The 24,355-nt window shown below is 39.5% G+C and overlaps 2 protein-coding genes and 2 non-coding genes across 5 annotated transcripts in view; 3 read left to right on the top strand and 1 right to left on the bottom strand.

Moving 5' to 3' along the window:
- LOC137901712 (CD166 antigen homolog) overlaps window positions 1–6,353 on the top strand; it is a 34,734-nt gene extending 28,381 nt beyond the window's left edge. The window contains exons 12-16 of the mRNA XM_068745757.1: window positions 2,308–2,440; window positions 3,263–3,292; window positions 3,762–3,873; window positions 4,487–4,622; window positions 4,722–6,353. Of these exons, the coding sequence (XP_068601858.1) occupies window positions 2,308–2,440; window positions 3,263–3,292; window positions 3,762–3,873; window positions 4,487–4,589 (378 nt within the window). The 3' untranslated portion in view covers window positions 4,590–4,622; window positions 4,722–6,353. The remainder of the gene's footprint in view (window positions 1–2,307; window positions 2,441–3,262; window positions 3,293–3,761; window positions 3,874–4,486; window positions 4,623–4,721) is intronic.
- Window positions 6,354–16,336: 9,983 nt separating this feature from the next.
- On the top strand, window positions 16,337–23,370 carry dyrk1ab (dual-specificity tyrosine-(Y)-phosphorylation regulated kinase 1A, b). 2 transcript variants are annotated; one of them, XM_068745126.1, is made up of 10 exons: window positions 16,337–16,471; window positions 16,767–16,859; window positions 16,991–17,179; window positions 17,337–17,484; window positions 17,588–17,874; window positions 18,015–18,161; window positions 18,511–18,651; window positions 18,765–19,068; window positions 19,268–19,392; window positions 19,752–23,370. In XM_068745126.1, the coding sequence occupies exons 1-10, from the start codon at window positions 16,352–16,354 to the stop codon at window positions 20,337–20,339; spliced, it is 2,142 nt and encodes a 713-aa protein (XP_068601227.1). In that variant the 5' UTR covers window positions 16,337–16,351; the 3' UTR covers window positions 20,340–23,370. The 2 variants fall into 2 exon arrangements, with proteins under 2 accessions (XP_068601227.1, XP_068601228.1); XM_068745127.1 differs by having other exon boundaries at window positions 16,337–16,472; window positions 16,741–16,859.
- A 197-nt stretch (window positions 23,371–23,567) lies between these two features.
- trnap-cgg (transfer RNA proline (anticodon CGG)) lies at window positions 23,568–23,639 on the top strand. The gene has a single exon. It is a non-coding gene; the product is annotated as a tRNA-Pro (tRNA).
- A 210-nt stretch (window positions 23,640–23,849) lies between these two features.
- Window positions 23,850–23,921, bottom strand: trnap-agg (transfer RNA proline (anticodon AGG)). Its single transcript has one exon. It is a non-coding gene; the product is annotated as a tRNA-Pro (tRNA).
- Window positions 23,922–24,355: the final 434 nt, after the last annotated feature.

The raw sequence follows: 24,355 nt of genomic DNA, 5'->3' as shown, positions 1-24,355 counted from the left end.
TTCCAGTCTTGTAGAAATCCTGAAGAGAATCATATTATTCAATATTATTATTTTTAGTAATATTTTTTTTATTTACAACCCAAATAAACTGATAAGCTTCATAAGAACCATACATAGTGGACTTTAGGTCATTCTTCTGAACACCTCAATACACTTTAAGGGCAGAAACACATCATTCAGAATATTTTGTCATTTTCCACGTTAGAGCAGTCGGTCTTTGGCAAAAAAATAAAACAGCTGTGTTAGAATTTTTATATTCTGACAATATCTTTCCAGAAATTCAGAGGAATCTGCTTCACGTCATCCAGTCGGCTCAGAACACAGCAGGAATATTTCAAAAGGATTCAAAGCAAAGGCTGTATTACTTGTCTATTAAGTGCAAACCATCAGCATTGAGGAGTTGTTTGGTATCTGATCACTATAAACAGGGCTTGCTGGGCACTATGAAGTCAGGTCCACCCACTGCATCATGCATAATGGCACATCGCAGAGCCCTGCATGCACCTCAGCTGCACAGCACAATTGCATATTTAGCATTCTCCATCAAGGTGCAAAGGCTGGGAACAAATACAGCTCAGTGATGTGAGAAAGCAAAGAAGAGCAGGGGGGGGAGGGGGGGGGGGCAGCTTTCCGTGCTCTGACAGGCGAGAGGAAGAAGGCACAACCAAATCATCCCATATCAGTCACTGACAAAAAAACAGTACAGAGTGAGTCATACTGGAAAAATGGGAGTCTGCAAATAAAAGCAAATGGAGGAGCAGGGAGTCGACCAATAAGCAAGATGCACCCAGCACTTAATGTGAGTACTTGTGCAAAAAAAAAAAGTAACAGAAAAAGCCAATCTAATCAAGTTAACCTCCTGTTGACATTAGATAATGCTTAGCTAATCATTGACAGGGACTACCTTGAACATTAGCAGGTGACTCACCCCACCAGCATGTTCTCACCTGTCAGATAAGATTCATCCAGCTCCTCAGTATGACGCTGCGGACGTTGCGGACGGCGGTTCTTTTGCTCGAGCCTCGTGTGAAGTTGGGGCCGAGTGACTCAGCAGCCGCAGGTGTGCTTTTTCTGCTGCAGCTAACAGTGACCCGTGTGCCATTCAGGCGTCAGATGTTTCTTTAATGTCAGTGCATCAAAAAATCATCCAAAAGAACATTGTTCTTGAATCAAGTCAAAGTCAAATCTGCTCCTTTCAGGACGGCTCAGGTGCACGCTTGCTTCTCCGTCTCTGAGCAACGGCATCTAAGCATCGTCAACAAACTAAGCCCAGAGATTCCTATCTGCAGCAGGTGAATGCAGGACCAATAGTTTATTTTTAATGCGTCTGGTTCATCAAAATACTGCATAAAATACACTCCCCCTGTTGAATGACTGGATACTGTAAACCTTTTCTAAAGCAGTGACCACATTCATTCATGAACAAACCACCTACATCCTCTTTGGGCTGATGATGTGATGACAGACAGTGTTTTCCTAAAAACAAATCTATGACTAGGTGAGGGAGTCTCCTCCCCCCTTGGACTCCAAGGAGTGGAACAGGTTTGCAGGCGTCTTCTTGGTCCTGAGACATTTGCTGCTTTGTTTGTTTTTTTCTAATCACCCTGCACCGCATTGGGAGTGGATGCCTCCCGGTGTGTGTGCACGGGAGGTTAACTGTTAGTAATCCCCCCCCCCCCCCAGCTTTCGCATTTTTTAATGTATCAAGTCAAAATTTCATCGGCAGTTGAGTAAATGTATTAATACATTTATTTAAGGCACATTCAAACACATAATTTCATGTGACCTGTCATGAAGACAATGTTTATGGATCTTTTATGCTCTCACAAGCATAAACAACAACAACAACAACTACTACTACAAAGCTGAATCTGTGTGCAGTTATTATCTACCTACAAAGGTGCGTAAAATCCGTTGAACAAAGCATCATTTAGTTTCGACGTGTCAGTCAAAGAGTAAGTTTCCTACCCAGTTCCATTCTTTAACGCTTATTCAGAATGAATAATGGCAGGTTTAAATACGGGGTACTGTATTTACAATACTGCCACATTATCTTGTGTAGACGATGTGAAAAGGGTGTTGGCAGTTAGTCTTTGTGTCTCAGGTTCTCCTCCGAGAGTCAGGTGTCTATATCCCGAGGCGCACACATGCACACACACACACTGTCTTTGTCACGTAAAGCGTGAATGATGCAGTGTTCTCAATCCAACATCTCCCCCTAGTGGTACAAAATATACTCTTCTTACGTGCCCATTGTTAACACAATGAAGTCAGATGTTGAAATGTTTTATTTCTCCTATTGTTCAGCTTGAGGAGAGTCCCTTCATCAACGGAAAGATAACACACAAGATCATGGTGGTGCCGACCGCAAATCTGACTGTCTCTTGTACGGTGTCCAATGAGTTTGGCACGGACACCCAAGCTATAAACGTGTCATCCCGTAAGTACAAAGGGTTAGTCGAGACTCCTCGTCTGTCTCCGCCGCCTATAGCTCAATAATTTGCTCTGTGGATGTTTTCCTACTTTTCTCATTAACTCTCTCTATTTGCATGGGGACTATGGAATATTGAGATGCTTACATTTTAGCAGGTATATATATATGAATGGAAGGAAGAAGAGTGTGATGATGAAGACGTGTCGCTATGATAGACTACATAAGGCCTCTGTACAAAGAAGGACCAAGATACAGTTGTTATTTTGTTAATCTTGCTTAGCGGAAAGGCAACAAAAAGGACTTACTTGAGGGCAAAAACTATTTCTCAGTCTGATCTGATTCTGAGGGGGGGGCGGGGGGTTGTCTTATGTCTACTTTGTAAAGCCAACATTTTTGCAGGGGATAAAGTCCGTAAAGATGAGAAGAAAAGCGTTAATCAGTACATGATGTATGAAGTAGATGCAAAAATGAATCCTTATTTGTTATGTTTGTTTGCCTAACTTTTCATTAACACCACATTGCTATCAACATGTCACGCATGCATTTAACGCTCAGCACACTGTTGCCCAACAGCTTGCAGTTTTCATTTCATTATTTGCTCTCTCCTTCTTCCTCATTCCTGTGTGTTTGAGACATTTCACCTCTTGCTTTCTTCCATGCTCTGCGTGTATGTTGGGATGCTGGATTTGATCTATTCCTTCTTGACTATTTGCATGCAACAGTAGAATAGAAGTAGAGTAGTAGTAATTCTTCTGTACATCCTTCTTCTTCTTCTTCTTCTTTTTGTCTTTTTGTTGGACCTTAATTTTATTTTATATCTGATTTCAGTATTTGAGGATGTGAGAGTGGATAAACAAGGTAAGTTGTAGCAGTCTTTTTGCTTGACCGAAAACGGCGGGAGCGGGTGATTAAATGCTAAAGGGGAATTAAGATCAGTGATTACTGATTGCTATTAGTAAGTGAATTATGGCTCTCAAATATTCACCTCTACCTTGGACTCCGGAAAATCTTTTTTTTTGCGGGGGGGGGGGGCAGTATGATTCCATTAATAAATTACAGGAAAAAGAAGTGAAGCTTCCAGCATCCTGACAGAATGTCAGCATTGCTCATAATCCCATGGCCGATGCAATGAGTCATAAATGAAGAGTATTTTCCATTAGCATTTAAGTCAATAATCATATGCAGTGTGTATGTGGCCACTCATCAATGCATTTCTTGCACATAATAACCGTTATTCCTCCCTTTATTCATATGCACTCACGCTGGGAGTTCACACTGAGACGTTGTTCCCAGCCCGCTGATGTTTTTGATTGCTTCTTTGTTGCAGACCAATCACAGGATAGTGACCAAACCAAGCTAGTGGTTGGGGTTGTAGTCGGCCTCCTCATCGCCACTCTGGTTATAGGCTTGGCATACTGGGTCTACATGAAGAAAACCAAGTAAGGCGACCAATGACATTCTTACGTTACAAATTAAGTGAATCGTACAACCGAGACTCCAAAGCATAGTGTCCCTGTGTGAAATGTAAATACAAACTGTGACATTTTCAGATGTTGTTTTTGTAAATATGATATTTGTAACTTGAAGAATCTTTCCACAGGTAAAGGTGCACATGATTGGCTCACTTTATAAGACTCTTGTTGTTATAAACATCATAAACACAACTTAATATTCAACTTTCCCAAGACTACCTTCATTTATGTATGTTTAGTTTTGATTTCCATGGATACAAGTTGAATGAAGGCTCATTCTGTGATAGAGATTTGTCTCAGATAAGGGCTTATAGTTGGATTCCTGACCATTTCATGCTCAGTGCTTGTTGTTTAATTAGTTTGGGTGCAAAGTTAACATTTTTTGTTACAAATGTTATTTCATGTACATAAGAGGTGTATTATTACAGGGTAATTAGAAGTACATATTGGCAGCACAGGGAAATATGCAGCTTCCATTTGATGCCTGTGAACCAAGCTTATAATACATTATTCTTCATTTAAAAGACTGCAAATTTAAGGATTATCAGGATGTAAGGTTTCAATCTTTTATTTTAAACAGGCAAGGAACCTGGAAGACTGGTGAAAAGGAGGATGGGTCCTCTGAGGAGGAGAAAAAACTTGAGGAGAAAGTTGAGGAGAACAGTCAGAAAGCCGAGGTGTAAAGAAAAGGCAACCATCCTTTGGGAATGTGAAAGGTAGCTAACAAAATACTCCCATCGCATTCATAAATAGACAGAGGCTAAGAGAGTCACTTTCCTTTGAATAACATCTTTATTTTTATCTTTTCTTTGCAGTGAAAACATCAAACTGTTGCACATTTCTTGTCACCTCTTTCTTTGGGGGGGAAAAAACAAGTGTACATTGGGATGAAGACCGTTTGGATCTGTTTTCAGGGAGAATTTAGCTAAAAAAAAAACAATATCTGAGCCCCTCCAACGTCACCTTCCATTACAAAAAGGGGAAAAAAAGGAAACTGTATGTTATATACATAACTTGTCTGCACTACTGATACCTGTGTAATCTTGTCTATTGCTAGGATTCATATTTGTTAGAATGAAATTTGAGAAAACAGTGAAAATGCAGATCTTTTAGGTTTTGTTAGTTGATGCAAGTAAAAAATTCTAGGCTTTTAGACCAGTTGCCTTTGCTGTACGGAATGGTAGGCCTGCATTCGTCTGCATTCAGATCTCGGTCCCCCAGAGGAACTGAGGGACATCACCGCCGATGTTTTCATGTCATCACAGTCAAAAAAAAAACAGCCTCTGCCTTCAACATTAGTACCAAATCTGCTTTTCATTCAATCATTTCACGTCATTAATCTGGGTGTAAGAGCGATGTTGAATTTGAGATGAACTTCCTGAAAGGGCTAAGGGTATATTATTATACTCGGCATTAGTTATAGACGGTATGATTTAAGTGTGTCATTGCAGACGGACGGTGATGTGCCACAGAGTTACATGTTTTGTTTGGTTTTATGTTCTTTGATTGTTTGTTCATCTCTATGTAAAGAAACTCAACACAATTTTCCTATCTTTTTTTTTTTTCCACTGTGCATTTACCAAAACCATATATAACACAAGCAGGTAGATTTTTGAAAGAATGTATAGCATGATTCAGCCGAATTGTTTTTATTTTATTTTATTCAGTTGAACTGCACAGATTGTATAAAAGCCATTGTTTCTTTTCACACTTAAAGGAAACCTCTTCCTGTAGAAGTGAAATCATTTTTCTGTCAAGGCTTTATACTAAATTTGTGATCCATCAGTGTTGAGATGTGATTGCTTTGTGCAGCTACGGCATAATTTTGAAATCAAGAACTCAGTAGGGAAGCAGTGCTTGCCCCGAAGCAGTCCATTTCCTTCTTTTGAAAATCTACCTGTACTTCATTCAGATTGTGATGTGCACTAGGATTCATGTTTTCACGTAGGTTTTGTGTAGAATATGACGGAATAAACGCAGCTGTACTTGTCACAATTTTGGTCCTTTCAAGAGCATTGCTGGAATGTGAAAATATATCAAGACAAGGATGTTATTGTGAAGTGTGTGCTTTTAATTTTCTTTTTTGCTATTTATATTGTACACGGTAATGATAATTAAAAAAAAATATTTACCTGGTAGGTAAATTCAGTAATCGTCACTTCAATTCATAACATGGGTTAATGTTTTTGAGGAATGGCTTGCAGACCAGACACAAATTAAATTAAATTTTGAGTCTTCAGTCGGTTGCTCAGTGTTTGGTTGACTATAGATTCAGCATGTGATCATCTCAGACCTCCACGCTGTTTGTTTTGTTGCCTACCTTGTTTAAAAATCATCAAATTGGAAAAATGACCAAAGAAAGTGAACATTGCCATGCAAGTATTGTAAATACCTGATGTTTGTTTTTGTACTTTTGTTTACAATAAAGTGTACATTTGGAAAAGTTATGTCCACTGAATATTAATTATACTGTCATAGTTTCAAAAAAAAAACTCCCATCCAATCATTTTTTTTCAAATAAAGAAAAATACAGTTCAGAAATGTTTTCATGTTGTATACATGAACAGAATGACTGATTGACACAACAGGAAACAGCTATGCAAATATGTCAAATTTATATTTCAACCAATAGCAATAGGTGTAGATGAATCATTATCAAAACAGTGTGAACAGGTAAATTGCATTAGAGCACTTCATGAGAAATCTGTAAATATAAATGAAAAATCTTCTACAGACCCGAAACAGAAGTTTGGCTTCTTCTGATTCAACCCTGCAACGATTACATGACCTGGATGAAAGAAAATCTACACCAGCATTTTAGGAATGGGATTTCTGATATTTTGGTTAATCTGTGAGGGGGAAATGTCATAAATGCATTAATTGTTTGTAGGTTTGGTTTTAGAATGATTGCCGCATGTTTATCAATATTTAAATGATAAATATTGGGACATGAAAATAATGCTTGTGGTCAAATCAGTTCCAGAATCATGATGCCATGGAAATTTAATACATTAAGACCATTTTACCTTCCATTTTATTTTACTAAATCCCGTCACTATATTTTATAAAGAAATGTACTTCATTACATTTATTTCACAGCTTCTGTTAAATACATATATCTCTACTCAAAAATGTATTTTCTCATACTCAAGTAAGGCATCTGCATCTTAAATACTCTGCCATAACTTTTAACTGATCCCTCTCACAGTTGTCACATTTTTTAAAATAATAATCCTCTCAAATAAAGAGTGATGTGGGAACTCGTGGGCTGATGGTGGTGTAGACTCTTTGATGGCTGAAATTTTACAGGACGTTTTCAAAAGCCAGGCTTGAGTCTTTTGTCGGAATGAGCAGCTTCAGAGACAAACCATTAGTCACTGACTGAGGTGGAAAAGTCTTGACTCATGAACAGAAATTCAGCAGTGTTTGATCTCATTGCTTCCACAATTTGAGTCATGAAGGAGTAGAATGTATTAAATTACTTACAACTAAAAACATTTGTTCAATAATTACTTGAATGGAGTGGAGATTTAGAAACAGAATGCTGCTCTCAGCTTCGCTCCCTGATTGTGTGGGAGCCGTAGCATTTTGGTCGCTACTTCCGGCTTCATGCAGCTTGTTAGAAACTTGTTGGTGTAACACTATACTCCAAATATGCATCCACTGAAAAACACGGTATCATAACCGGTGTGAATAAAACCAGCCAAAATAATGTTATGTTGCCACCTTGTGATCAAAAAAATGTATTGAAAAAAGGAACGCTGTTGGATGTTTCTGTTTTTCTGGGGACTGAGCACATAAACTTCTCAGTGCACTATTATTTCAGTGATGATGATAAATCTGGTTAAAAATCAGATTAATTTAGATTCAAAAGAATCAATGTAGCCTATTAAAAAAAAGTAGATACATTTTGAGTATTTGTACTTGAGGCAGTATTACTCACAGGTATATGAATCAAGGATATGTAGCATTCTAAGTTCCTATCTGACTCACAGGTAAGATGAAAAGATCCGGTGTGAATTAAAAATAGAAAGATGTATGCATACCATTTGGATATTTAAGTAAAGATAAATTAAAAGGCTCCATGGTGGCACTTTTTCTCACATTCTCATTGGTAAGCAAAATAAAACACAATGTGAAAATTGTGTCAAAGGATCGTAGTATCTAGTTTCACATTTAAAATGTTGTTTCAGATGTCAGATCATGAGCAACATTTACACAAAGAAATCTATTCACAGTTGGAGATGCTTGTAGGATTTTGTGATTATGTCACACAAACAAAGCTTGATTATTGCTGGGAATATGTCCTGGGAAACAAAACCAGGTAATCAACTTCATGAAGTTTTAGGGTAGTTTAGGGTAATATTTAACTGGATGAAATTTACTAATTGAAGGCTTCACTGAAACTGCTAAGGTGGCAAAGCTGGTTTGACTTCAGACTAATGATGTCTTCCAGGGAAGAAATAATTAGTTCAGCCCAGTCCAACAGGTACCACAAGTGGAGCGTGTCATTCCCGTATATATGTGTGTTTTAATGTGTACCTGCTTTCTGCTTTCTGTAACTTCTCGAAGAAGAGAGTTGTTGGCGGCGCGAGAGATTGCAGCGGCCCGATGGTCACTCATTGAACATAATCTTGTTGTTGTACATAACATAACATAACATAACATAGCATAGCATAGCATAGCATAACATAACATAGCAAAACCAGTGTTTGAGTCAAGTGATGAGTCGAGCCAGTGTTTGCATGGACAATGCCAAGAGGGAAAAAAAGGCTGTTATCAAGATTATCAAGCTGATCCTGATCCAACAACTGTGTGACCTTTTAAGGGAATCATTATCACATAGTTGCTTTGTCTACGGTGAACTCAGTTGAAATAGACACTGTGCTTACGTGCATCTGCTGCTCAAAACTTAGCAGGGTCCAAATATACAATCTGAAATAGAGCAAACCAAACGTACGTAAATCAACCGGTGTCGACATGTCTATTACTAATGTGGATTCTTCTTGTTTGGCAAAGAATGTCAGACTTTGTTCTGTTCCCACATTAAAAAAAAAAAAGAAAAACTGTGTGAAATAAATGAGAACCTGTCTCCCTTCTAATGTGGTCTGAGTGGTTAGATATCAAATGTGTGTTCAGTGTCTCTGGGGTCACACACACTTCTACTTAAAGTCTTCTCCTTGTAATTAGATCACTCACTTTGGATGCAACTGGACACTGTGTAGATAAGATGAGATAAAATAAAATAAGATATTTACTTTATTTATCCCAAATTGGGTAATTTGGATATTACAGCAGCATATGATGTTTCTTAGGGGCTTTTTTCCACAAGGAAAAAGCAACTGAATGATTGACATCATAATTTACAAGAAGGAAAGATAGAAGTAGAAAGCTCCACTTAGTGCAAGAACTCCCGGCATCTCTTAATTAAGGAAATCTTGGTACTTCCTCCATGCCCAACGGAGTAGCCTACATTGGTGAGCGTTTAAGTATTTGTTGGCATATTTGACGTTAATCAAAATTTCTTTTCTTATGTTTATTTGGTATGTTTCTGGAGATACACAGTAAAGTTGGACGCAAAACCAAGTTGAATTTGGTCTCCGATCTCATTGGAGCCTTACAATGATGTATGTGGAGTTGTTTACCTCTGTTCTTTACCTCTGTTTACCGCTTTGACACTGATACTCGGGTGATCCAATCACAAGTGGACAGCTCTGAGCAATTGATGTATTGAAATCCGATTGTGGAGGCAACATTCAGAAGTGGTCTATGTTGCATGTGGTTGAGTTCTTTCAGTGTGTGTGTATGAATGTATCTTGAGTCACACTGAAGAAAATCCTGCTCAGTTTCACACCAAAGACATTATTTGATTTCCATTTTGGCACAATTTTATGTCAATTTCGAGTTTCCGGTCTATTGCCTGTCAAGCTAATCAACACATTCGGTAAACTATACTATCACTAAGAGCAAAAACAAAAAGTCAACCAGACTTTGTTTGAATTTGAAGTTTGATTTAAGACGTTTCACCTCTCATTCAAGAGTCTTCTTCAGTTCTAAATGACCATTAGATCAGATACTTATATTCCTGTTGGAGTATAAGTATCCTGGGGTTTTTTTTCTGCTCCAACCTCAACATGGATGACTGAGAAACTACACAGATGCAATATCACTTGAAAGTATAGACATATTCTCATTCATTTCCCATGCAGTTCAGTATTTTATAATAAAAAAAAAAATGGGCAGAAGTTAATCATAGGTTTCTTGGATGGTCTATTCTTCCTTTACAACTAACCACAGAGAGATATTGTTTTTAATATTTGTATGAAATATTACCCAAATGTGCCAACACCACCAACACAGCCAGCAGGTAAAGTTATGTTGCAGATCATCAACTTTAATCCATGGCTGCAGGCTGCAGCACTTGGTAGCTGCTTGATCTCAGTCTTTCAAATGAAGCCGAACTTTACAGTTTGTTTTCAAGCCACACTCAATCAAACCACTCATCCCTGCTGTAGCCTTCAGTAGAGAATGTCAGACACGAGTTCAGAGTATGAATAGTTCTGCAGATGAACACATTACAGTATATACATACACACTGGCCACAAATATCTTCTGTCAGATAAGGAAATTCTGCATTTTTATCACACCAAAGAAGCTTTGAGTACATGAGAGAGAAACAGGCTATACAAAATTAAATCGCAATCATCATCACAAGGAACAGAAGGGCAAAAAACAAAAGCAGATTATGTTAATTGTAGTCAACAATAATTCTTGTTTTGATCGGAACATGATTTGAACGCATCAGTTAAAAATAATTTCATGTGAGGGGTCTGGTCTCCATAAATAGATGCTGGCAGCCAAGAAATAGTGCAACCTTTGACTCAGTTATTACGTTTATAGTTCACATGGAATATGTGACCAGATCTACTTTGCATCATCTCAAAGCTAAAATGTGGCCATTTCTCCCAGCTATAAAGATATTCAGCTGACCAGACTAGTGCAAAGCTCTTCTGTGTTCCAGCAAAAAAGTCACAAATTAGTTACAACTGATTTAAAACATTTGCTGACCAAGGGAGAGAACATGTTACTCCTACTTTAAAATCCTTACATTACAGTTCTTCTTCTATGCCATTTCAATCTCGTTGTACAACATACAATGACAATAAAAGATTTATATTTTTCTTTCTCCTCTTTCATCTTGTCCCATCAGGGATCGCCACAGCAAATCAACTGTCTAGTCGATTGCATGTTTAATTTTGGCAAAGTTCTATGCCGGACGTCATTGCTGCCACAACCCTTTGCATTTACCCGTCCTTGGGGCCGGCTCAAGGGAGACACTGCTACCTCTGAGGCTGCATTCCTTGCATTACGGTTATGTTGATTTAGATTTTACTACCTTGTCATTTAGGCAAGTCATGATCTAGTCAGCACGGTGGCTTCCCTCGCAGAAAGAAAGTCACAGGTTCAAATCCAGCTTGAGGCCTTTCTGTGAGGAGCTTGCATGTTCTCCCCGTATCAGCGTGGGTTCTCTCCGGGTTCTCCGGCTTCCTCCCACCACCAAAAACGTACTTTTTTTAACACTAAATAATAATAGTAACCTTAAGAATTGTGACAAACTATAATAAATAGCATGCATTTTCTATATTTTTAGCAGAACTTTTAATCCAGTAATGGTCTTAGCCTGAATATAAATATACAATAACAATATTTAAAGTTCTTACTACAAGAGACAAGCTCAATGGACAAGATCACAATTCTCTGTACAAAAATATGCTCTAAAATTTATTTAAGTGGTAACTGTCAGACAAAATGATAACAAAGTATGTTAAATCAGTATGTAAACTATTATTGTTGTCAGTCGTGATGGCACTTTATTGAAATATATGTTATATTATAAGTAGGACTAGTAACAGTAAAGTAGTAGTATCATTTGAAGTTATTTAATGATGATTGATTGAGGGTTTATAGCCATAGTATTTAAAAAAAATGTGTGGCAATGGTTCTCGTTGGAAATAAAATTTGGCCAAGTCATTAAAGATGCGAATCTCAGTTGCAATCATGAAAGACTCCGATAGTTTCAGTTTCAAACTATTAAAATAAACACTGAATGTCTCTGCCGGATGGTAGCAACAAAGCAAACGCGGTTAAAAATACAGACACCAATTGAGTTATATGTGTCGTGTAACTCTGGCCAGTTAGCTTTTATTCGTCATTGGCACATCCGGGTACTTTCTTTTTTTGATTGACAGTTGCCATGGCAACAAGATAGAGCATCGCCATTTTGTCAGGAGGGTTTTTTTTCCCAGCTCAGTCTTTTCAAATGTTCTCCCTTCCCGCCGGAATAATGCTGTCAGTGGATATATGTTTGACGTTTTTGGATATCGAAATGCGCCTAGTGGATCGGATTAAGAAGATGAGGAGGCCGACTTTTTAACATAGTGGAAACAATTAGGCGGCGCCGCACTAACTCAGTTGTCCGTGTCTCTGGTCCACCGGGCCGGTTCACTGCGCAGGTTTGGACCGCGCGCCATTTTGTGAAAATTGACTCAAAATTCCTAACCCAAATTATCAGAGGACACGGTTTCTGTTTCATGTTTAAAATACCCTAGACTCGTCTGTATTGTTATATTTATCGAATCACGTTGGTTTATTTGCCGAGACGGCGCCAAATCAGAATTCGGCATAACGTTTATTTAGCGGTAGCTAGAATTGTTAGCTTGAGGCTAGCCAAAGAAGCTACAGCTAGCTCGGGCAGGTGGCTAATGTTAGCTGCGTTCATTTTGTCAGCCCACTAGCTAGTTTGCTAAGGGTAGCTGGTAAGTTATGCGAGCTAGTCAACGTTAGCATGTTGGTAGTCAGCTGATACTAGCGTCGGTCAAAGTTGTTTCGATCACCGATGTTGTTGCTCAAAAGTTGAGTGATGAAATAGATTTTGAATTTGACTGGCGAATAATTGTAGTTTGCCGACCAGAGGACAGGCATCGGATTTAACGTTAACATTACTCGCTAACCGTGCAGGGAGGGGAGAATCTCAAGCTGGATAAGTTTCCTCATCATACAGGTTATTGGACTTTAAATGAAGATCGTGCCATCAAAGGTGAGTAATATTTGACTGTTATACTTGGCATTGGGCCTCTTGAACATATATTTAGTATATCATAATATATTTAGATGCAGATGTATATTATCTGTAATGTGAATGGTTAACGTTAACAATGATGGACGCGGCTCGAGAATGGTAGCTATTGGTATGGCGGCTAGCTAACATTTAGCGGCGGTGCCGATTCCGCGGAAGCCCAGCGTAAACGTTTGCTTTCAGTCTCTCGGTCAATGGATACATTTTATCACTCGATTGGAACCGTTTTCCGAGTTGCCGTGAGCGACACCGTGCAAACGAAATGCAAGGCTTGAACGGAGAGTCATGCTGGCACGGTGTAATCGTTACAGCTAATGATCACCCCGAGATATTAGACGCTGTCATTGCATGATTAAAACAATTGTTGGCATCCGAGCTAACAACTGCTCCGTTTGCTGCCCTTCTATCGCTCTGATTATTTTAGGAGGGTTGCCTGTGATTTAGAATGATACCGTAAGGACGCACGCTTTGCTAACCTGGCTAACGCCTGGTAGCTAATTCGGCCAACCTGGCTAATGGTTAACGTTGACTTGTTGACGGACCAGCTGAATGGGCCCCACAACCCGCTGGCTGAACACAGCGTCACTCGCTAACGTTAATGTTGGATTCAGTCTGAGATATGCTTGCTTGTCCCGCAATTTTCACGGTAACGTTAACGACGACAACGTCAGCTGGTCAGACTGCTAACGGTAACGCGAGCCAGGATACGTTTGCCATTTTTACGAGGAATTGGAGGTACACGCAAACGATATGTAGCAGGAAAAGATAGAAATTACACTGAATATGCTTTCCAAATTCCAACCATGACGGTATCAACCCGATCATCTGTGAGTATAAAGATAATCGGCACTGTCTTCGTACACAATCCTCAGGCTTTTAATTGTTTTTGAGAGATAACATTTGATTCAGCTGCTGTGGAATGGATCTCATCATTTGGGCGTGAGAAGATGACACATCGGCTTATTACAGAGGTCTTTAGCTATCAAATAAGATGAAACGGCTACTAATGGCAAGCTAGCTGTCGTTATATTTACACCTAAATAGGCCCGTGATGAGTCGAGCCAGGAAAGGAACTGTTCATATGTCGGTACTGAAAATGAAGAATAATCTAATGTTAAGGAGACTAAAGAGCTACAAGTGCGCTTTATGAAGTAAGGTGAGTATTTTTTTTAAAAAAACATCAAAATTATACTATTATTTCGTTGGCCTAAATATATTTTCAAAATTGTTTAAAACAAAACTTGGGCTTCCTGGTCTATTTGCATAATCTTTTACTGTAAGTTTATTTGGGCTAGAGCTATTAAAAAAGTATTTTCAGTTCCTAAAGGCACTATAATTTATATTACACTGTTAACTATGGAATTACTAAATATGAGGTAGATATTTTCTTTCTTTTTTAAGTAACAGGCCTCTTGGATTGGGCTATTTGGATTGTCAGTTTCATAAGTGCCTCATTTCATTAAAAACAGTAATTATAATAATTGCAACATAATGTTCCTTTAACTAAAAATCAACAAGCTGGTCTTCTTTAAATTATACTTAAAATATATATATATATATTTCCCTGTCATTCATATGCTTAATTTAAGTTGACAATTTTAAAGTTTGACATTATCATGCATTTCTTAGGGATTCTCTGTCACATCTTCTCAACAAAACTTAAACTACTATGAAGTTTTGTCCCAACAAAGATGTGCAATGATCGTGGTATCTTTGTATTCTTTGTAGTGGGTTGTGGTTTGCTGCTGGACTCTCCTCCCAGGATGATATGAAATTTTACAGGCGATGATGCGTCCAGGTTAGATGCTGTATATCAAGCCTTATTGCTTTGGTGGGAGGTGTTGCAACAAAGATCTTTTGTTACATTTAATTTTCTGCTTTGAGTTTGAACCCAGTTCAGAATTTAGGATATTCTGAAGTATTAAAAAGTCAAGAGTGCTAAATTGTTGTTAATCCGTACAGAATTAAAATCAAGCCTATTTAAGACAAAGTTGAAATAGCAAAAATGTACATACATTTTTTACGTATCTGGATCTGTTTAGTATCCACTGAACAAGCAGATAAATAGAAGAAAAATAGGCGTAATATGAGCCATCATGAGTCTTATTTTTAATAATTTACTTTTAAAGTGTGCAAAAAAAAATCATGTGTGTGTATATATATATATATATGCAGAGAGAGAGGGAGATGGATAAATGAATAGATTTTTCTTATGCTCTATCGTCTTCCATTTCTCTTTACTTCTGTCACTGGATGTGTATTCCGTTTCCTTTCTGGAGATGGGTCAGCTTTCTGAACCTCTGAGTGCAGGTTTTGGGCTGTGCAGCTATTTTGCTGTCAGGCTCTTGTGTTGAAAGCAGCGTCTAAGTGTGCCAAAGTTCAATTTTATTTCTTGTTTATTTCTTGTTTTCTCATTGGAAAATGGGAGCAGCTCTGCCCTGGCAACAAAAGTAGGCTATTTGCATACTGCGTTGTGATTGGTCTGTGCATTGATGGGCTTGCCAAATCACGCTGTATCTCTGTGGTGATAGGCTATGCTAATTAGGTGCTGTTGCTGGGATTCTGAATAGTGGTTACTGTGTAGCACTGGTGAATTGTCTTGTCTGGTGAGAGATGCTGATAGCTGAACATGCTATTTGATAATTTTTTGATTCCTTCTGGCTTAAAATGAAGGACGATTCACTGTTTAATGTGGAGATGCTTTATTTTCACCCCTTTTCGCTGTTAAACGTCCTGTTCTGCTCCTTTTTCTTCACAGAGGTTGATATATTACTCTTTTAATTTATTATTGGTTATCTTTTGACACATTTTTCTGATTTTACATGTTTGATAAAATATGATGTATTTACCTGACATTTAAACAAGTAATTAATCCCTGTTATTTGTTAAGATATAACGGTCATAAATGCCTGTGTTGAAGATCAATTTAACATACATGTAAATGTTACAGATGCATATTTTGAATTTTGTTTGTACAAAAGTCAGTTTCATTTCACATTTGTGATGAGGAAATTCAAACTGATTAAATTAAAAAGCAAATAATGCCTAGTTAAAAGTATTTGTTGCTTATTATATAGATATATTATAAGTGGTATATGTTTTAGCTAAAAATCTCAGACATGAAATGCAACACATTCTATTTTACATCGCCCATTCTTTTTTCTTTGTTTGATTATGTGTATTGTTGAAATAAGGTAATATGCAGCTCATAGCCGTGTTAATTCTTTTCCAGGAGGAGAGACTTCAGCATGCAAACCTTCGTCCGTCCGGCTTGCGCCCTCTTTTTCTTTACACACTGCTGGTCTTCAGATGGCTGCTCCAATGCCCCATACGCACCAGCAGTACAGTGACCGCCACCAGCCAAGCACTGACCAATCTGTTGCGGTCTTACCGTACAGCGACCAGACACCACAGCTCACTGCCAATCAGGTACACTATCCGTGCCCTACCCCAGCTCCTGGATTTATTTTAGGCTGAGTGTGAAATGTTACATGAATTTAAATATTTGATGTGATATGAAAGACTATTTCCCTTTTTGCTGCTGTCTCCAAGGAGAGTAGCTGCTCGTTGAATGTTCTTTCAGTTTAGTCATATGATATTAGCAGAGTTTATTGTATTCAATTATTAAATTACCATTGGGAAGTTAGATGAGTCCTTTTTATTCAAAAGTAAATGCATATTTCTTTGTTTATTAAATATTGTGATTTTTGTTTTGATACTTCAGAGGCACATGCCCCAGTGCTTTCGTGACCCAACTTCAGCTCCCCTGAGGAAGCTCTCCATTGACCTTATCAAAACATACAAACACATCAATGAGGTGACTTTTTTTTCATTAAATGCATCTGACCGTATATTTGTATTTCATTGTAATATTTGATGAAACACTCAAGTGTAACAGAATATTTCTTCCGTTGTGGTTATGTGAATGGCTTTGTTGTTAATTTACAGGTGTATTATGCAAAAAAGAAGCGGCGACACCAACAGGGTCAGGGTGAAGACTCCAGTCACAAAAAAGAAAGGAAAGTCTTTAATGATGGCTATGACGATGATAACTATGACTACATCGTCAAGAATGGGGAGAAGTGGATGGACCGATATGAGATTGATTCCTTGATAGGAAAAGGATCCTTTGGACAGGTGCTTAATTTTGAATTTCAGCCACACAATAAATTTGACTACATGTAAAAGGAAAAAAAAGATAGTTTGTGGGGGGGGGGGGTGGCTATACGTGGAAGATTTGATTTACGGTACCTTTTGAAAAGTGTTGATGTATCGGCTTTGGTGCCATTTTTAGGTTGTGAAAGCATATGACCGTGCTGAGCAGGAGTGGGTCGCCATTAAGATCATCAAGAACAAGAAAGCTTTTCTCAATCAAGCCCAGATTGAAGTGCGCCTCCTGGAGCTCATGAACAAACATGATACAGAGATGAAATACTACATCGGTAATGCACTCTTGAAACTCTCTCCCGATTTGCCAGGACATGGAGCATGTTAAACGGCTCTCCCTGGGCTTGACTAATATTGATGTCATTTGTTTTTCTGCAGTTCACCTCAAGCGTCACTTCATGTTCCGGAACCACCTCTGCCTTGTGTTTGAGATGCTTTCATATAACCTGTATGACCTACTCCGAAATACCAACTTCCGTGGGGTCTCACTTAACCTTACCCGGAAGTTTGCCCAGCAGCTATGCACGGCGCTGCTCTTCCTGGCCACGCCTGAGCTCAGCATCATCCACTGTGACCTGAAGCCTGAGAATATCCTCCTCTGCAACCCCAAGAGGAGTGCCATCAAAATAGTGGACTTTGGCAGCTCGTGCCAACTGGGACAACGGGTATTTATTTCACTGTAGTTGTCTTTGTCAGTAACACGACTGACTTCATGCACTGTCTACGAGAAGTGTTCAGTTGTTGTTGCCATTTGAACGGTTGGAGACGAGTTGTGAATCCGACTGATTGCATTCTCTTTCTATAGATATACCAATATATCCAAAGTCGCTTCTACCGTTCCCCAGAAGTGCTGCTGGGAATGCCCTATGACCTGGCCATTGACATGTGGTCCCTGGGCTGCATCTTGGTGGAGATGCATACTGGAGAACCTCTCTTCAGTGGAGCAAACGAGGTATGAACTACAGAAATACTACTCGGATTTGTAATATAATGGGGATTGGTTTATTGATATTGATTGTTTTCAACTTTTCACTTAATGTAGTTGATGGATAATGTCTTGCAAATTTCCAAAAAAATAATGGAGTTTACAAAATCTTATGAAATGACAATAACTTGTCAAGAGGTTGAAGGTAATATCTTCAATAATTTTGGACACTTGTCTAAGCCTGAATATTTGTACCACAGATTAACATTTTGCATATAGGAAATAAATATGGACCTTAAATTGAACAAATATCTTTTAAATTTGCAAAAATGGACCCTTTGATGTTCTTGTAATTTAATTGCTTATATTCCATCAGGTGGATCAGATGAACAAAATAGTTGAGGTTCTTGGTATCCCGCCTAATCATATAATGGACCTAGCCCCAAAAGCCAGGAAGTTCTTTGAGAAGCTTTCAGATGGTACATGGAGTGTTAAGAAGACCAAAGATGGCAAAAGGGTGAGCTTAGGTTTTGTTTTGTTTTGCATGTGAACTCTGACATAAATGTGTGTTCAGTAAAATAGTTACCACTGTATAAATCTCTTAACTAACGCGTGCCCTGCCTTCACCAGTATAAGCCTCCAGCGTCGAGAAAGCTCCACTCCATCCTGGGTGTGGAGACGGGGGGTCCAGGCGGCCGGCGGGCGGGGGAGTCTGGCCACGCTGTTGCCGACTACTTGAAATTCAAGGACCTGATCCTCCGGATGTTGGACTATGACCCCAAGAGCCGCATCCAGCCCTACTATGCCCTGCAGCACAGCTTCTTCAAGAAGACTGCGGATGAGGGGACCAATACGAGCAGCAGTGTGTCTACAAGCCCCGCGTTAGAGCAGTCCCAGTCTTCAGGAACCACCTCCAGCACCTCCTCTAGTTCAGGTAGAGCCTTCATCTAAAGTAGGGGAAACATTGCCAATTGTCGTTGTTCTGTGGCCACATGAGAAATGCACTACATCATCCCTATAATTATTTCTTTTTCTCATAGATATAGATTATGTGAACCTTCTAGGCAGTCTAACTTGTAGTTGATCGACAGACTTTACGCTCAAGCGTCTTGTGACTCCTTTGTTTACCTTAGGAGGATCGTCTGGGACAAGTACCAGTGGCAGAGCCAGGTCAGACCCGACCCATCACCACTTGCACAGTGGAGGACACTTCGGCACGACTCTGCCTGCCATTGATGGAGACAGCCTCTGCCCACAGGTTAGTAAATTACTGAAATTGATCTGAAATGTTATCTGACAATCAGCAGTGATGATTTGGTGTTTGTGAAGGTGATAATAATCCCCCTTATTATTGAAGCGCTTCATAATATATTGCATTTTTTAAGTTGCATCATTATTGCCGATGGTACGATCCTACAACACTTTAGGGGATTAATGGCAAATTCTAATTAAAAAATTGTCATCCTTCCCAAATTGAGAATTATGTCTACCTTTTTAAATTAAGTGTACAAAAGCTTCTTTTCTTTTTTTTCAACAATTTCCTGCAGATTATACTTGAACCTTATAATTGCATCTGTATTCCACAACTAACTCCTTTTGCTTTCTTGATGCCGACAGGCACGGCAGCCTTACCCACCCCCACTGGTGTGGGGCGGTGGCGTTGGACCAGAGTCAGCCACTGGAGAAACCCACCCAGTCCAGGAGACAACATTCCATGTCCCCCCTCAGCACCCAAAGGCCCTGCATCCCCATTCACATGCTCATCACCACCATGGGCCGATGATGGCTACACGGCCACGCCCACGCCACTACACCTCCCCAACACACAGCTCCTCAACACAGGACTCCATGGAGGTGGTTCATGGCCATCTGTCCATGACCTCCCTGTCTTCCTCTGCCTCCTCTTCCTCTACATCTTCCTCTTCCACTGGGAACCATGGCAACCAGGCCTACCAGCTCCGCCATTTGCCTGCTGGAGCCCTTGACTTTGGTCAGAATGGTGGGCTGAGCATGGGGCTAGGTGCCTTCTCAAATCCGCGGCAGGAGACTGGCATGGCGGCGCACCCTGCATTCTCCATGGGAACGAACACAGGGCCTGCCCACTACCTAGCGGAAGGTCACCTGGGCATGAGGCAAGGCATAGACCGGGAGGAGTCTCCAATGACTGGGGTGTGTGTGCAGCAGAGTTCCATGGCCAGCTCGTGACTGCGCTGACATTTGGCTGTGTGTTCCCCCCCGTGCGTCATTTTTAAGGTGGTGTTTTTTACTACAAGGTGTGTTGAGAACAAAAGCTGCTCACGTCAGAAGGGAGATATCACTGAACCGCTACTACAAAGAAAAACCTTTGTTAAAAAGTATATATGTAATTTTCATCTTCCCCCTCCCCTCCTTTTTTTTTTTTGGTTTGCAATCATTAGACACAAAATAATACTGCTGAATAACCATAGTGAGATTGAGACATCCATTTGACCATTTCAACAGTTTCATGTAATCACCAAATGGTATTGTATGGCAAAATCTTCAAAGGAGCATTTTAGAGCAACGCTGGAAGCTGTTACGCAGGTAGCTGTTGGTGATGAAATGCTTGGCGTCCTCTATTAGTTCAGGCCGGGGACTGCCTAACGTTACTGTTCAACTGGTCTGTCATTAATTTGCCCTTTTTTCAAGTGAAATTTCTCATAAAAGCTGCTTCTGAATCCTGTAGCTTGACAATGAGGGAAGTGTTTGCGGTGATATTTCTTGTTGTTGGTCGGTGTTGTGTAACTCTGTTAAAGGGGAGCACATAGCAGTGGAGTCCCTACAGCGTGTGCTGGCCAGGTGGAAAGGAGACCCTGCCGGTGGATACTGACGCCAACTGGGTCAAAGAGGGCGCCACCCCCACAGGCACGAAGGCCCCGTGGTCCGACTGGCTGCAACTGGTTTGGGCACAGATGAGAGCGGCATCGGGCGCGGGCGATGAACGGATCCAGCCCAGTCAAAGGAAGACAGTCAGTGGCTGGTTCTAGATAACCCTTTGGCCTTATGACTCATGGACACGGAATGGGATGGAGCTGGACATTATCGTTTGAATTAAGATGGCTTTTCTCTATTTTTCTCTGTAGACGGCCCTTAATTCTTTAAAGAAATTAAAACAACTTAGAAAAGGTAAATAAGAACGATAATCTGAGGCCTTTCTCAAGCAAGATTTCTTCTTCAGCAGGGCCCCACATAACAGGGTCTTATTGTACACGACGACCTCCTAAACATTACTTCCTTGGAAATCTTCTTCACTGATTAAGGATTTTGCAGTGGGAAGAACTATCTATTCCAGAGTCGACCCTTTTATGTTTTGTTATTTTCCCGTCTGCATGTAGTTCCTCATCAGAACCACCTGCACAAGTCTCTCCATCGAAAACTTGGAAACTGAAGAAAAAAAAAACGAGTTAAGTGACTGCCTTTTTTCTCCACAAATTATGCTGTGAATTTTACAAGAATTTATTTTCCCTTTGGATATGTTTTTATACCAAAGCAGTTGTTTTATAGCATATAGGTGTCTGTAACCAATAATGTAGCAGTTCACCACTTTGACGCAAAGTTTATCAAGATCTTATTTTAACGTCAATACAAACAGCTGCAATATATTACTTTAGCAAAACTGGAGACCGTTGGCTATTGTGTATTCTGGCCAGATTTGTTTGCAACGTTTTACCAAAACTGTTTCCATATTAATTGGTAGATTATTTTGGGAGTCTTTTAAACTTTGATATGTTAGAGAATTTGGTAGTTACTCTGCAGGCTCCGGAGTAGCAAGATAGAAGCTGATGGTTTAAAAAAAAGGAGACTAATGCGTTTAATTTCTGTGTCGTTGTTTTTCTTTTGCCCCCCCATCATACTATTTCAAAGGGTTTTGCTGCCTTTCATACATCATTTGGTCAACTTGGCTAGTTTCTGCTGTGAACCAAGACTTAATGTCGCAGAAAAGGATAATTGTTGCAAATTTGTTTGTGTAGAATGGTATTTTTCTGATTTGGAAGGGCATTTCCCCCATGATTGTTGTCCTATTCAAAGGGAAAGGGTGTCCGTCAGCCCACAATCACGTGCTTTGCTTTGGCAGACATGCATGTCCTCAAAACATTACAGTCAATAACCAGATTTCTTTCTCTGTCCGGGGTTTTGAAGTGCTTTCTTTCTTCTGTTGCTCATTTTACCAGCTTTGAAATTAGATGGAAAAACCAACTCACAGCCACCTTTCACATTATTAGCAGGTCACAGGTCATGCTGTTGTCATTTTAAAGAAGCCATTGAAAGAGATCATGTTCGGTATTTCCACAAAACAAATGTCGAGCTACCTATATTGATTGGGGGTTTTATCTGGATTTCGAGGTTAATTGCAAATTTGAGATCATTTTTCATACCCCCACAGAATTAGAAACATTTAGAAATTGCCAGTTGTTTTAATACTGGTACTGAAACTGGTAGTAAACATTCCAAAAATAAAGACTGAAAAGAAAAAACAATTGACTGCAGTGACTTGCAAGTGTGCACCTATTCCAGATCATGCTTATTGACCTCTTATTTAGAGCAGTTGTCATGAAATGCAGCCCCTTTTTAATAGTTGAAATAGAATTTATGTATATATTTATATTTTTTTAATAAAGGAAGTATAGAACTCACTACCTTGCTCCTGCTGGTATGTTGATTATGTTTGTCAATTTGGTGACCATTCAGTGGGCAGGAACTCCTGTTTCCTTAGTGGCAAACCCTTGCCTTTTGGCAAAGGTACTTGACTACATCAGGACAACACTATGAGGTAGGGTTTGAATCAAACAGGGAAAGCTAGATCTTCAAACCTTAATAATTTTCACAGGGTATATTGTAAGTGCATGTACATCACAAACTTTACGTTTTGGTTTTATGAGAAGCACATGGTTGGAAAAAAAGGTTCCATTTTTCATAAGCCTGTTGAGTTTGTGGGTTATATACAAACACATATACTCGTTGACATATCGGAACACCCAGCAGAAGTTGAAACCCTCTTATTTAATTTGGATTTACCGTTTTCATTTTTTTTTCCCCCCCACATTTTTTCACTTTTTTTGTACATGCAACATGCACTATAGAATTGAACAGCATGGGGGAAAGGATAAGTCCATGTATCCACAGATTGTAAGATCTAGTCAAGACTTTGCTGTGTTTATGACAATGCCCTTTGTATTATATTAAGACAGTCTTATGTATGATATATAAAAAGAAGTTAATTGAATTGCTCTGTGTGTCTTTCTTGTTCGCTGATAAACCCCATCTACATGTGCGTTCAAGACAAACACACGTTATTCAAAGATTATCATGAATACCGCGCCTTTGATAAAGGGTTCAACTTCAGCAAGGGGGAGATAAGGACGTCAGTGGTTGGTGCTAATTTATGTAATAGCGGGGGTTACTGTAAGTTAATCAGGCTCGTTGGTCTAGGGGTATGATTCTCGCTTCGGGTGCGAGAGGTCCCGGGTTCAAATCCCGGACGAGCCCTGCAGTTTTCCCAGGTAAACCTCCAACAAACTGACTTCTTTCATTACCAAACAAAATGTTTGGAAACTCCTCCCCGGTTAATTTCATATTATGAATCTCTAAACTTTTTGGCAATTACGTATGTATATGATACTGTGGTAACCCTGAGCTATGTATTTTGTCCTTAAAAACAAAAAAGATAAAGCCATCTGGCTTTCCCTTGAAAAGAGAGGGCTCGTCCGGGATTTGAACCCGGGACCTCTCGCACCCTAAGCGAGAATCATACCCCTAGACCAACGAGCCAGCTACAAATGAGACGTCACCGCATTTTCTATCCTGCTACAATGATTACGTGACCCACCCTATTCCCGCTTTGATTGGTTAGTATACCTTATACTGTATTCATTTGATTGGTTAGATTCAGCCACGAAGGTGACGAGGAAAAAACGTTTAAGCCAATCAAACGCAGACTAGGGCGGGTTGCGATATTACGAGCCGTCTCTGTTTGAGAGAAATCGGGACTGAGAGAATAAATGTGGACAGGGACAGAATACGTAAATAGAATAGAATAGAATAGAATAGAATAGAATAGAATGGAAGAGAAGAGAAGAGAAGAGAAGAGAAGAGAAGAGAAGAGAAGAGAAGAGAAGAGAACGTCACAGTAAAAGCGACCAATAGTTTTACCTCAGAGTTTTGTTATATCCAATCAAGCCATTTGTGGGCGGGACTTGTAGTCT

This window comes from Brachionichthys hirsutus, chromosome 11 (assembly GCF_040956055.1).
Source record: "Brachionichthys hirsutus isolate HB-005 chromosome 11, CSIRO-AGI_Bhir_v1, whole genome shotgun sequence".
NCBI lineage: Eukaryota > Metazoa > Chordata > Actinopteri > Lophiiformes > Brachionichthyidae > Brachionichthys > Brachionichthys hirsutus.
This window is presented reverse-complemented; position numbering and strand designations above follow the sequence as displayed.

Coding starts and splice junctions, on each gene's coding strand:
- dyrk1ab (XM_068745127.1), top strand. CDS start 16,352: ATGGCTGCTCCAATGCCCCATACGCACCAGCAGTACAGTGACCGCCAC. Junction 17,875..18,014: donor CGTGCCAACTGGGACAACGG/GTATTTATTTCA, acceptor CTCTTTCTATAG/ATATACCAATATATCCAAAG. Junction 19,069..19,267: donor CAGCACCTCCTCTAGTTCAG/GTAGAGCCTTCA, acceptor TGTTTACCTTAG/GAGGATCGTCTGGGACAAGT.